The 14,035-nt window shown below is 35.0% G+C and overlaps 1 protein-coding gene and 1 non-coding gene across 7 annotated transcripts in view; both read left to right on the top strand.

Moving 5' to 3' along the window:
* Positions 1-14,035, top strand: part of MAP4K3 (mitogen-activated protein kinase kinase kinase kinase 3) — a 183,149-nt gene that overhangs the window by 162,772 nt on the left and 6,342 nt on the right. For all 6 annotated transcript variants that reach the window (XM_019970040.2, XM_070798535.1, XM_070798534.1 and 3 more), the window contains 7 exons: positions 332-392; positions 479-596; positions 2,195-2,253; positions 3,286-3,389; positions 8,561-8,732; positions 12,092-12,160; positions 12,241-12,333. In XM_019970040.2, coding sequence (XP_019825599.2) covers positions 332-392; positions 479-596; positions 2,195-2,253; positions 3,286-3,389; positions 8,561-8,732; positions 12,092-12,160; positions 12,241-12,333 — 676 coding nt within the window. The remainder of the gene's footprint in view (positions 1-331; positions 393-478; positions 597-2,194; positions 2,254-3,285; positions 3,390-8,560; positions 8,733-12,091; positions 12,161-12,240; positions 12,334-14,035) is intronic.
* Positions 4,867-4,974, top strand: LOC139186045 (U6 spliceosomal RNA). Its single transcript, XR_011569614.1, has one exon. It is a non-coding gene; the product is annotated as a U6 spliceosomal RNA (small nuclear RNA).

The raw sequence follows: 14,035 nt of genomic DNA, 5'->3' as shown, positions 1-14,035 counted from the left end.
ACTCAAGAACCAAAATAAAGGAATAGACATTGTCTGAAAATGTCCTTTTCCTCATCTAGTTTGAGATTACATAGTCTGTACCATAAGGAGAATAGAGCTAATCATATAATGTAGGAACTTAGATAATGAAATTACACTAATTTATTTTTCTTCCATATAAATATGTACATGTAGCATCTTGTTTTAAATACCTTATAAAATGATTTTCTATTAAAAATAAATTTCTTTTTAAAAACTGGCCTAATGATATGACAGCTACATGGTTAATATGTGAATATTTACACTGCCGTTATCTATTATTCTCTGTAAACTTTGTGCTTTTTTTTATCAGCTATTTCCCCGAAGGTGTACATGGTTGTATGTAATGAACAATTGCTTACTGTCAATATCTGGTAAGTCTTTTAGTTTTTAAAAACCTTACAGTTGTTGTTCCTATTTATGTTATCAGCTTTTGTGACACCTTTATTTTTCTCTACAGGTAAAGCTTCTCAGCTTTATTCTCATAATTTACCAGGGCTTTTTGATTATGCAAGACAAATGCAAAAGTTACCCGTTTCTATTCCAGCACACAAACTTCCTGACAGAATACTGCCAAGGTAATTGTACATTTAATTATGTTTTCATCCTTAGAGATAATATGTGAATGCATTTATTAAAAAAAATAGATATACTACAGAAATTGAAAAAAGCTCTCAGCTTGGCTTTGTGGAAATCATATGTAATGAAGAAAACTGTAAAAAGTAACATATTTTCAGAAGTGTCTATCATATTCTAAAATTTTCTACTTTATACTTTTCCACTTATATCAAACATTTTCTTTCTGAACTGTTTTTCTACAATGTTAAAACTAATTTTTTTTTCCTCTAATTTGCTTGTAACTTTATATCACATATAGTGCTTTTGACTTACTTGTGTCAATTTGAATGAATTGAATTTTTTTCAAAGTAGTTTCTAAACTTAGAAAATTTAAGTGACTTATTAATTGAAGATTTTTATAAGAAGATACTTATAAATTTAGGTGTTTTGTTTTTCTACTTACAGGGATTTTTAATTATGTTTACTCCTCTGTTTAGTCATTATTATTATTTTGGTTATTATTATATTGGACCTTATTTGTTAAGTAAAAGTCTTCTGAGTCTGGTATAAATTGTACTTTACAATACTTCTGTAATGTAACCATTCTTCCTTTACAGTATTAGTTGTAAAGCAACTAATATAGAACCTTAACTTTTAAGTACTTTAAAAATTTGTCGTTAATTACTGAGTTTACAGTATAGCTAAGATTTGCCACTTTGCGCACAAAAGCTTTTTAAAAATTAACTTTTCAAAGGAAATCCTTTTAAAATATACTGCAAGCATTTCCGTCTTCTTAAAATAGATTACACTGAGTTTAACTATGTCTTTTCATGATGAATTAATTAGTTGTGGTAATGAACTTGATTTATTATGTTTGTACTATAGTATCTATAGTTGGACTTAAGGGTATCAGGAAGTTTCTTTCTTCGTATATAGTTTATATGCCCCATTTTTTCTCCCAGCTGCCACTTTCTGCTGTTGTTTTTCTGCCTCCTTAGAGCATGACTCCATTCTGCTTTCTAACTTGATAAATCTTAAATTCCTGTGGGCATGGAAACTGACCACCAAGCTTTAAAGTCATATACAGCTCCCAAACAGTGGAAGGCACATAAACTTTAATGTATTAACTTTTGGATACCGTTTTTATCAGAACAGAGTCCTGTTCTTTTCCCAATTTGTGGCTCGTCTTTTTACTTTCTCAGCTCTGTCTTTTGGTAAACTAAAGTTAATAATTTACTAAATACATTCAACGAATTGAATGCCACTCATAGTTTGAGGTGCTATGGATACATCAGTGAAAAAACAAAATCTAAGTTTATTATTATTTTCCTGTATAATCTATTTTTGCATTTTTAAAAGTAATCCTGTGGTCATATTCTTCAAAAATCTATATATTTTATAGTTTTGTTTTTTCATATTTAAATTCTTTATCCATTTGGAATTGATTAGAGAGGGGTTGAGAAAGGTATCCAGTTTATTCTTGTTTTTAATAGATAACCCATTATGTCCGGACCAGTTTTTAAACAACTCATCTTTTCTCCACTGTTCTATAACAGTAGTATTTTCATATACTAACTTCACCTACATGTATTATATATTCATTTCCATTTCCATTTAGGAAATTTGCTGTATCAGCAAAAATCCCTGAAACCAAGTGGTGTCAGAAGTGTTGTGTTGGTAAGTAAACCATCCAAATTCACACAGCTCTCCTGTTCTGCAGAGTGGATAAGAGGATGCTGTGAGGCCCATTTTTCAATCTAGTATAAAACCGTAGTACTCCAGAATATCCTGCCAGTAATAGTTTACTTTTCTCCCTTAAGTAAAATAAATGTATTGCCCATTCTATTTTCATGTAAACTAAACCTAATGTAGAACTTTGCACACATAGTTGTTTCCCAAATAATTTATTGACTAAATAAATGGAGAATGATGTTATTACAGCACGTTACCATACCCTGTTCTCTAAGGGGCCTGTTACTAATCATTCACCATTCTGCTTAGTAATGGCTTTTGAGACTGCATTTATTCACTCAGTATACTTGTTATTTACTCTCATACCTTTAATACATGAAACTTAATGCTTGTGATGTGCAAGTCAGAGTCTCCTTTTCACATACCGCAAGCCTTAAAGTCCTCCTCAACCCCTGTAACAATTAGCTGGTTGATTCGTATCTAGGAAAAGCAAAAAATTGTTTTCTTTCCTCCCTTAAAAACCTCTGAGGCAATTCAGCTTTTTTATTTGTAAACCTGCATCGTGATTAATGTCTCCATCTAGTGAGGACCAAGGCAGTACTGCCTCTGATAAGTACTACCAAGAGCACCCCAAATCACCCTAAATGTGCTACAGCTATCCATGTGGGAACATTTCCCCAAATCTGCTTTAAACCTTTCTTCAGGATCTTGCTGTCTCAGTTAATCTCTCTGATACCATAAGACCTAAAGTTCTTCTGCTACCGTAAGACCTAAAGTTCTTCTTCCCACCCCCTGGCCCCATAATAACCAGCAGTTTTTGAGCATACAAATAAAAATCCTGGAAGTGATGAGAGTTTTGCACTCCTATCTGAAACAGTATTTCTTTTTCACTCTGCAATCAAATTAACAAATTGAACTGGCCTCCACCTTTCGTTTGTTTATTTTTGGAGCAGGCAGCTATTACTGTAAAAACTTTGCATTATAAGAAAACTTACATATACTTTTTTGCCTTGACAGTGAGAAATCCTTACACAGGCCATAAATACCTATGTGGGGCACTTCAAACTAGCATTGTTCTATTAGAATGGGTTGAACCAATGCAGAAATTTATGTTAATTAAGGTAAGCATGAATGTCAGCCTACATCATTTTTTATATAAAAGCTTATCAGTTTTCCTCTTCTTTCAAGAAAACTTTTTTTTTTTCCAATTAATTCTCAAGACAATGTAATGATTTTGGATTATATGGCAGAGTGGTGAAAATCTGCCTAATTATTTTTAAAAAACTCCATTGGCCTGATAGAAGTTTTAAAAGAGACTAGATAGATAGTTCAGGGATGTGACAGTGGAAGTCTGAAATACTGGATCGCATACACAGTCTGATATCAAGAACAGGAGGTACTAAGAGAGCAGTAAAATTTTGTCTGAATATGTTCTCTGGTTGACCTGTTCCACTGTAGCAGAGGGACAGTCTACAGATTGGCATTTGGCTTAAAAAGTCAAGGAATAACCATCATGAAGGGGAAATAATTTGTTTGGAATATCTGCCATCCTATTAATTCACCTAGGCCTTCCCATGGATCGATTTTTGTGCCTTTGTGTCTCTAGAATCTTAACAAAAAAAGCATTTTTTGGCTGTGCCACATGGCATGGGGATTTCAGTTCCCTGGCCAGGGATCAAACCTGTGCCCCTTGCAGGGGAAGCGTGGAGTCTTAACTACTGGGCTGCCAGGGAGGTCCCTCTAATGAATATTTTTTAAAACATTTAATATTACTCAACTGAAATTTAAATTTAGAGGAAAAGCTAACTGAAAATGTATGAAGTGCTGACTCTGTCACTCCAAGGAAATACCAGATGAATTTTTTATGCTGTTTTCCTCGCTATTTTGTATAGATTAACTAGTATTTCATGAGCATTTGCTATCTCCATAGAAATTGGGATCAAAATAGTTGGAGTGGATTCTTCCTAAATTACGTAATATAGAATTAAGATGTTTAAAGTATTGGCTTCCTGTTATTTAAAATTTTATGAGTGACTAGGGAATCTAGTTTTAATTTTCACATCAGTATTTATTAACCTCACAATTAACTAGGACTAAAGAAATGAAATAAAGAGTTTCAAGAATTTACCACCCATTGAAGTAATATTTCCACAAATTCACTGAAACAAAAATTCTTTAAACAAAAAGCTGAAAGGGAAAATAACCTTATAAATTGTGCAAAACAGAACTTCTGAACCCAGCCCATTTCTGTCCACCTGGTTTTGTTCTAAATTTCTCTTTGTTCTTATCTGTTTGACAAAAGCACAGCATATCCTAGATGGAGTGGTAAAGTGTATATAATTATTTTTCTGCAGCCCTTCCCTTCCCTGTCTTTATCCTTAGTCTGTTACAGTATGTCCTTCCTATTCCTTTCTTTACTAACCTCTATCAAAATGAAAAATAGTTCATTACATCAGTTGTTCACGGATACTAATAGTTTGATTAAACCTTAGTATGAATGAATTTCATGTGTTACCCGATATGTTAAACTATTTATCTTAATACATAGTGAAAGATTCTCTCTATTAAAGGAACTTTTTGTATTAAGAATGTACAGGTGCTTGCTTCGATAACACATATACTATTACTAAAATTGGAACAATACAGAGATTAGCATGGCCCCTGCACAAGGATGACATGCAAAGTCATGAAGCATTCCATATTTTTGTGATGTAATTATCCTCCAATTAAAAATAAATATACAAAAAAGAGCATGCAAGAGAGAATATATATTTTGACGGCATGGGAAGCTTAAAAATTACCCATGCATGTTTTCTTTTTTCTGGGTACCAGGGAGCTTGGTGCTGACTGATGAGGCCTGTTGCCAGGATTCTAGGATGTTAGCCTTACATACAGTTCTACTTGTAGGCCTCCTTTAAGACTTCTCACTCTTCCCACTTTCCTTAAACTCCCTGAGCAACATGCACTTTACTGTCTTTCATCTAAACCCAATTCTCCTTTCTTTGTCTCTCTGCTTTGAAATTTCTCTTGAGTGTATTTTGTTTCTATATTTGATATTATCTCAATTAGTATTTATGATGTTTCTATACTATAAGTCTTACCAGATGTATTCAAAAACATTCTTATGTTTTCTGTATTCTTACTCTTCATGACATTTTCTAAGTTTTTGCTTCACTACACTGTTTTATTTTCAATATAAATAAAAGTCATAAATTGAGGCAGATATTCATGTACTTATTACAAATCAGGTACAGTGCTATTTAATTAGACAGATAAAAATGAGTAAGAGAGAAGGTGTGGAGAAAAGGGAACGCTCTTGCACTGTTGGTGGAAATGTAAACTGATAGAGCCACTATGGAAGACGGTATGGAGATTCCTTAAAAAACTAGGAATAAAACCACCATGTGTCCCATCAATCCCACTTCAGGCATATACCCTGAGGAAACCAGGGTTGAAAAAGACACATGTATACCATTGTTCATTGCAGCACTATTTACAATAGCTAGAACATGGAAGCAACCTAGCTGTCCATGGACAGATGAATGGATAAAGAAGTTGTGGTACATATCAGTTCAGTTCAGTTCAGTTCAGTCACTCAGTCGTGTCTGACTCTTTGCGACCCCATGAATTGCAGCACGCCAGGCCTCCCTGTCCATCACCAACTCCCAGAGTTCACTCAAACTCATTTCCATCGAGTCAGTGATGCCATCCAGCCATCTCATCCTCTGTCGTCCCCTTCTCCTCCTGCCCCCAATCCCTCCCAGCATCAGAATCTTTTCCAGTGAATCAACTCTTTGCATGAGGTGGCCAAAGTACTGGAGTTTCAGCTTTAGCATCATTCCTTCCAGAGAACACCCAGGACTGATCTACACATTGGAATATTACTCAGGCATAAAAAGGAACACATTTGAGTCAGTTCTGATGAGGTGGATAAACCTAGAACCTATTATACAGAATGAAGTGAGTCAGAGAGAGAAAGAGAAATATATTCTAACACATATACAGAATCTAGAAGAATGGTACTGAAGAACTTATTTAGAGGGCAGCAGTGGAGAAACAGACATACAGAATAGACTTATGGACATGGGGAGAGGGGAGGAGAGGGTGAGATGTATGGAAAGAGTAACATGGAAACTTACATTACCATATGTAAAATAGATAGCCAATGGTAATTTGCTGTATGGCTCAGAAAGCTCAAACAGGGACTCTGTATCAACCTTGAGGAGTGGGATGGGGAGGGAGATGGGAGGAAGATTCAAAAGGGAGGGGATATATCTATACCTATGGCTGATTCATGTTGAGGTTTGACAGGAAACAACAAAATTCTGTAAAGCAATTATCCTTCAATAAAAAATTAATTTTAAAAGAAAAAAATGAGTAAGAGATAATTATTTCCCTCAAGGACTATCATCAGTAGCAACTGGTTTTAAAACTATTTTATGGGAACGCTCTTCTGCTAGTGACTTATACATATTATTTAGTTATTATTGGAAGCTAAGTAGAAGTAGTCACAATCTGTTGGTTTTCTAATTCACTGAGGAAAAAAATACAGAAGCATTGTTTTCTTCCTGTCCTACTGTTGTTTCCACATTTCAAAGAGAATTATTTTAAATGTTTTGCTTTATTAAAAATAGGACAGATTTTATCCAAAGCACATCCCCGGGTCATAGGGATGCTCCCAGCGAGCATGGGCATAGAATGTTTGTTGAAGGCATGTCTAGAGCTCTGGGATGGAGGCACTTAGGCAGTTTCGGGGAAGGAGCAATGTGGGAACAACAGGTGTGGGCAGAGTTTCACCTTCCAGTCTGAGGATCACACTGCATCTTCTGACACTTTAAGGCAATTGCTTGTGGTAGCCCCATTTCACCTGTTTATTTTCTCTATAATTTATTTTCTTTAGAATTTATAAGTAAACTACAGAATTAAAAAATATCAATTTCAATAGCTTTTAAAGATACTAACAGTAGCCATTGGGAAATATAATGAAAACAGCCCATTTATAGGAGCAACAAAAATAAATTATAAGTAGCCCTAACAAAATATGTGTAAGACTAATATATTTTTTAAAAAGCTTTTTATTGTAAGGAAGAACATTGCCAGCACCCCAGAGCTCCTCATGGCACCATCCCCCCTACAAAGCAGCTCCCATATTTTCCATTTTTACCATAGCACATAGCCGTAAACATTAGCATTTTACCTAATGTTTCAGCAGTATGGAAGTGGAATCATATTCATTTGGGCCTGACTTCTTTTGTGCAACATTGTGTTTGTGTACTTGTTGGATGTAGCCATAGTTGGTTCCTTTTGATTGCACTCTAATTTCTGATTGTGTGAAACTGTCATCATTTTATCTGTTTTAGGCATTTGGGTTACTTGCAGTTTGTTTGTTACTCTTAGCAATGGAACGCGTATACTTTTGCACATGTCTCCTGTGTGCGTGTACAGTCATGTTCTGTAGGTTGTATAACTAGGAGTGTTATTTCAGGGTTCTAAGAGATGCATATCTTTGGCGTTAATAAATGATTTAGTTAACCACTGTGGTCATACCAGTTTGTTCTGCCACCATCAGTGTTACGAGCATTTGTCTACTTTTCTCTGAGTAACCCTTATTATTCTCGTTCTTCTGGTGGGTGTGTATAGTTACCTTGATTTTTTTCCCCCGATTACTAACGAAGTGAATGTTTTCTATTTTTCCAGAGTTTCAGAATGTGAATTTAATCTCTTTGTAGTAAAATAAAAATAATTTTAAGCTTATGTATAATGAAAATCAGTTGCATTGTAATTAAGTTAATTTATTGAACAGAATCACTTGAAATACAGGGCTAATTTCTTTTGTGGTTTTTTTTTTTTCTTCCCCTGTCCACGCTTCTAAAAGGAATGTCGCTTGCTAATTAGCATTTCAGTTTTCTCACCCATGTTTGCTCAGTTGGATAAGAAGGCAGAGGAGTATTACTGAAGTGCAGTGTCCAATTAGCAAACAAGAGACTACCTCAAAGGGTGGAGGTGGGGGGACTCTCAGACCAGCCATGCAGTTGCTGGATCTGTTTCCAATTCTGATGCTAAAATGTGTAGTATTTAACTTAAAAATTACAGTGCTGAACCTAAAATCTTTATAAGATGCTTCATAATTTGGATTTTTTCTGCATACCCTGAGTTTCTGTGAGAAGAAGCAGTCTTTATAGTAGAGAGTACTCTGTTATGTATTTTCATAAAACCAAGCATTCCTAATGGCATTCCCGTGAAATTGTTTGGCTTTTGTTTTCCTTTTGTAATATATTTTGTTTTTTTCCAGCACATAGATTTTCCTATACCATGCCCACTTAGAATGTTTGAGATGCTGGTGGTTCCTGAGCAGGAGTACCCTTTAGTCTGTGTTGGTGTCAGTAAAGGGAGAGACTTCAACCAGGTGGTTCGATTTGAAACAGTCAATCCAAATTCTACCTCTTCGTGGTTTACAGAATCAGGTTTGTGGTTTTTATTTCATTATTAAGGCCAGTGCATAGACTGGTTTTGTAAGTAATAAATTTACTATATCTTTCATCAGGCAAGTACAGTGCATAAAAATCCAGTCTTGAGTAACTTACTGAACTGGAAAAAGAGAAGATGACTTGCTTTGAAATAGCTAATTTGTTTGACACATTTAAAACATTCTGGTGTCTCCCAGACTTGAGTGTGTGTCAGAATCACTTGGCTGGGTCCAACCCCCAAGTTTTTCATTCAGTAGATCTGGGTGAGGCCTGAGATTTTCAATGTGTAAGTTCCCAGGATGTTGATGATGTTACTACAGGGACCACACGTGGAGAACCACATATATATATACGCAAACCTTGTTGGTAGTGCAAGTCGTATCCGACTGTTTGCAACCCCGTGAACTGCAGCACACCAGCCTTCTCTGTCCATCACTTACCTCCCTGAGTTTCCTCAAACTCATGTCCATTGAGTCAGTGACGCCATCCAACCATCTCATCCTGTGTCGCCCCTTCTCCTCTTGCCCTCAGTTTTTCCCAGCATAAGGGTCTATTCTAATGAGTTGACTCTTCGCATCAGGTGGCCAAAGTGTTGGAGCTTCAGCATCAGTCCTTCCAATGAGTATTCAGGGTTGATTTCCTTTAGGATGGGCTGGTTTGATCTCCTTGCTGTCCAAGGGACTCTCAAGATTCTCCTCCAGCACCTCAGTTCAAAAGCATCAATTATTCAGCGCTCAGCCTTCTTTATGGTCCAGCTCTCACATTTTATATATGACCGCTGGAAAAACCATAGCTTTGACTACATGGACCTTTGTCAGCAAAATAATGTCTCTGCTTTTTAAGACACTGTCTAGGTTTTCCACAGCTATTCTTCCAAGGAGCAAGCATCTTTTAAGTTCGTGGCTACAGTCACGGTCCACATTGATTTTGGAGCCCAAGAAAATGAAATCTGACACTATTTGCACATTTTCCCCATCTATTTGCCATAAAGTGATAAGACCATATGCCATGATCTTAGTTTTTTGAATGTTGAGTTTTAAGCCAGCTTTTTTACTCTGCTTTTTCACCTTCATCAAGAGGCTAATAGAAAACCTGATTTAAAGGAAAAGCTGCATTAAGTATATTTTCCAGTATATTTTTGTAATTGATACACAGGTACTACCTGGTAACTTTAATAAATATTTTTAATCATTTGTAATTAGGATACAAAATATTAAGTAAATAGTAAAGCACCTCCAAAGTGTTTGAGGGTGCTTGAAAATAATTCTTTAACATATTTCCTAAATTTTGATCTCCATTTCCCAGTTGAGCACATTCTTCCTTCATAGCTTGTACCTTAGGAAATAATATCTCCAATTAATGAGTTCTTAACAGAAATTTGATTAGTTTGAAACCCTCAGTTGCATTGTTCCAATCCATACACATTGGCAAAACTTGGGTTTTGTGGTAAATTAATCTGATTAAACTGTTACACTTTTAAAAAAATGACCTTAAAGGTCTTTTTATCTTTGTTTTTAAAACACTGTGTTTGTTATGAAGCTCCTTTTGTGTTTTTGCCTAAAAAAGGACATTGTACAATGTTTTGCTATAAAATAGGCATGGCCATTTTTGAAGGTAATTTTTAAAGGTCTTGCGAAGGCCCTTTGCTCAGTCTTTGACAACTTAGAGAAGTGTTAAAGATCCAACTTGCCAACAAATATTGATTAGACAGGAATTTGTTGGAAGCCTGAAAGAGTGTTCACTAAAGGAAAAAAATTAAGAGACTGAGGTTTTGGCATTGGGAAAAAAAAATGATCACACATTTAGACACATTCAACAGAAATCTAAAGACAGTCTCATGGCTGCTGAAGCCCAGGGAACTTGGAGAGCTTTCTATTGAAAGAAAGCATGGCCAGCCCTTGGCAACAATATGGGGCTTCTCTTTGGCTTCCTCAAATTCTCTTGTTAAATTCTCCCTTTTTAGACAGTGTCTACCCTTTCAGACATGGGGTTAACTCCTGCTTTCTAATTTCTTCCCTTCTATTGTTGGTTGACTAATATTTTATTTAGTGAATTTTAGTTGTCTTATTTCTCCCAACCATTTTAATTTTAAATCCTTTTCTACTAATTGTTTAATGAAGAGCCTCTCATTTCCTGACACAAGAGTTTTGTACCTTCCATCCCAGGAACTTTTGATCGCTTATCTTAGCATAATAAAATCCCTTTATTAGAAGTTAAATACAACAGATATAATTCATTTCTGATTTTGAGATGATGAGGTTGAGTAAGAGGGTGAAAGTATGTTTAAGGTTTTGTATGAGCTGAAATTATAAGCTGTGGTTTCCTAAACTCTGCTGCATAGTAGAATCCACTTGAGAAGATTTTAACACTCTTGATACATCAAGTCACACACACACACCCCCATTTAAATAATATCTGGAGGTGGCAGCTGGACATCAGTAGACCTCCAGATGACTTCAGTGTTTGGAAACTAATTATTATAAGCCATTTGTAAATCTCATTTTCCTGGCTTTCTATCTAGTAATGCTAGACTGGCTTCTTGACTAATTTTCACCAAATGTGTAAGAGTTACAAAGATCTGGTTGGCCTGATTTATAGGAGGCCTATTCCATATCCTTCTTAACCCTGGCTAGTCACAGAATATGTGTGAAAGTCTGAACTACAGCTGCCCTTGGATTTATTAGGATTCTAAATACTATGGGAAGTAAAAAACTAGACTGGTAGACTAGACTTCAGAACCACTCTCCAGAAACAAGGCCAATAGCTCAACAGTTTTAGCTTTGATATTCATACAAAGTCTAGGATATATTACATCTCTCTTCCTGGAAAGCTAAATCATTTAAATATTTTAGGTTTGTTAGAACTTAGATAAATCATTATTATAAAAATAATGCCTCTGCATTTTTATGGTGCTTCATACTTCTCAAAATATGTCAGTATTTTTTTAACTCATTTGTATTCAAAGTGATTAACTTTCTGATTCATTCATTCAGTAAATATTTATTGCATGTGCTAGGCACCACATATAATGATTTACAAAGCATAGCCCTTGGCCTTCTGAGCTTAAAATCCGAAATTAATCATTGCCATAATATAGATCTCACATATGAATCTCACGTATGAATAGGATAGTGCATTACCGGCAGTAATGACAATAGCTAACCCTCCATTAAGCACTCACTCAGGTTAGCTCTTGTATCAGAGTTTGAACCCAAACCCATCTGAGTCAACCGCTGCATGTGTATGACCAAAAATATATATTTCAAATTCAGTTATATTCAGAATTCTTTTTTTAATGTCTCTGCTTTAAATATTACTGTTTCCTGTAAGTTTTATCAAGTTTGTTTGTGTTGTAGATACCCCACAGACAAGTGTTACTCATGTAACGCAGCTGGAGAGAGATACCATTCTTGTATGCTTGGACTGTAAGTTTTTGTTTATGAATATCTTTATCTTAATAAGATTTCTTTTATCTTAGTTTCTAAGTGACTTTTTTCCGTTATAGGTTGTATAAAAATAGTAAATCTCCAAGGAAGATTAAAATCTAGCAGAAAATTATCATCCGAACTCACTTTTGATTTCCAGATTGAATCAATAGGTAAGTCAGAGTTTTATGTTTCTTGTTTGATTGCATTATCAGCTGCTTAGAATAATTTGTCCAATAGTTATTTGAAATTATAAAAATATATTACTAAGGACTCATTTTTTTTAATATAGGATATAATGAATATGAGGTATCAGTCTTTGCTTTTACATATTCCCTAAAATAGTTTAACAACTTTGATATAATCAGTAAATAATGTCATCTTCCCTACAGGTTGGGCATTTTCAAAATAAGTAACTATTGTTATTCATAACCTAGTTATGAATTTCCATTTTCTTGAGACTCCTGTAGGGTTTCCCAATAAGTGCTTTACAATTTAGTATAATCTATTATTTTTGCTGTTGTGTCTACTGATCACAGATCCTTAAGTATATGGAATTTCCTTCTTGCGATTTTTACATTATGCTTGATAAGAATTTTTTCTGGAAAAAGATTTCTTACAGAATCAGTATTCTAAAATGATTGCATTCAGGAAAAATAAGGTAAAATGACCATAATAGAGAGAATGCTGATGAATATGAATGGCAGTTAATTTAGCTGTACACTGGTTTTTCTGGTGTTCTTTATCAGTAAAGATCCTTGCATGTATGTGCATTAGCAGAAGGTAAGGCCCAAGGGCAGATAGTTCATTTGTCTTATTCTTGGTCCTATTTTTAATCTTTCTCCCAATTAGAATGCCTCTCTCCAACAAGCAGACACTGATGATAATAAGTCAGTTTTGAGGGACATCTGCTCAAAATGTTCAAATGGAATCCATACTTAAAAACACATGGCCAGGTCAAAAAAAAAAGGCAAAAAAACATAAACTCAAAGTGATACGCCCTCATGAGTGGTAAAGAAAACCAGCGGTGTCCCGCCGAAGATGGGGACCCAGAGCCAGGCGTGTTGTTTGAAGCACCTACTAATTAAGACTCCCCACATAAGGCCTGGTGGCTTTATAGGGGATTTTTATCCACTATTAAAAGAAGGAATAGTCCCTGTCCTATATACCAACTGCTTCAGACTGTAGACAAGAAAGGAATGCAGAATAAATCAGTAACACTCACTTCAGTTCAGTCACTCAGTCATGTCCAACTCTTTGTGACCCCAAGGACTACAGCACACCAAGCTTCCCTGTCCATCACCAACTCCCGGAGCTTGCTCAAACTCATTTAGCACTGTTGATAGTGAAATCAATTAAATTACACAGAAAACAAAGTTTCCCAATCTCATGAAAACAGATTTTGGAAAATTTATATAAAATACTAGCAAATAGAATTCCATATCATCAAACAGTAGACTTTATCTCAGAAAAGCAAAGGTAGTTCAGCAGCAGAAAATTTATTTATGTATAGCACATTAAAAGCCAAAATTTACATAACTCTTCAGTAGATGCACAAAAAGCATTCAGTAAAATCTAAGTCATTCTTGGCTTTTTAAAAAGACAACTTTTTAGAAATTATCAGTAGAAGGAAATGTCCTTCATCTAGTACAGCTTATTAAAAATATCATTCAATGGTTAAACTGATTCCCATTAAACTAGATAATGAGATAAGGAGGTTTGCTATCATCATGTTACAACATAGTCTCATTAGACTATGAAAAGGGAACTGTGAGGATTAGAAAGAAATAAGCAAAATATCTTTTTTTGCTGATGGTATGATTATCTATGAGAATATACAACTCTAAACTATTAGAACCAATAAGAAAATTCAAA

The sequence above is a fragment of the Bos indicus genome, chromosome 11 (genome assembly GCF_029378745.1).
Source record: "Bos indicus isolate NIAB-ARS_2022 breed Sahiwal x Tharparkar chromosome 11, NIAB-ARS_B.indTharparkar_mat_pri_1.0, whole genome shotgun sequence".
Taxonomy (NCBI): Eukaryota; Metazoa; Chordata; class Mammalia; order Artiodactyla; family Bovidae; genus Bos; species Bos indicus.
Note: the sequence above shows the minus strand (reverse complement) of the source record. Positions and strands in the feature narration are given on the sequence as shown.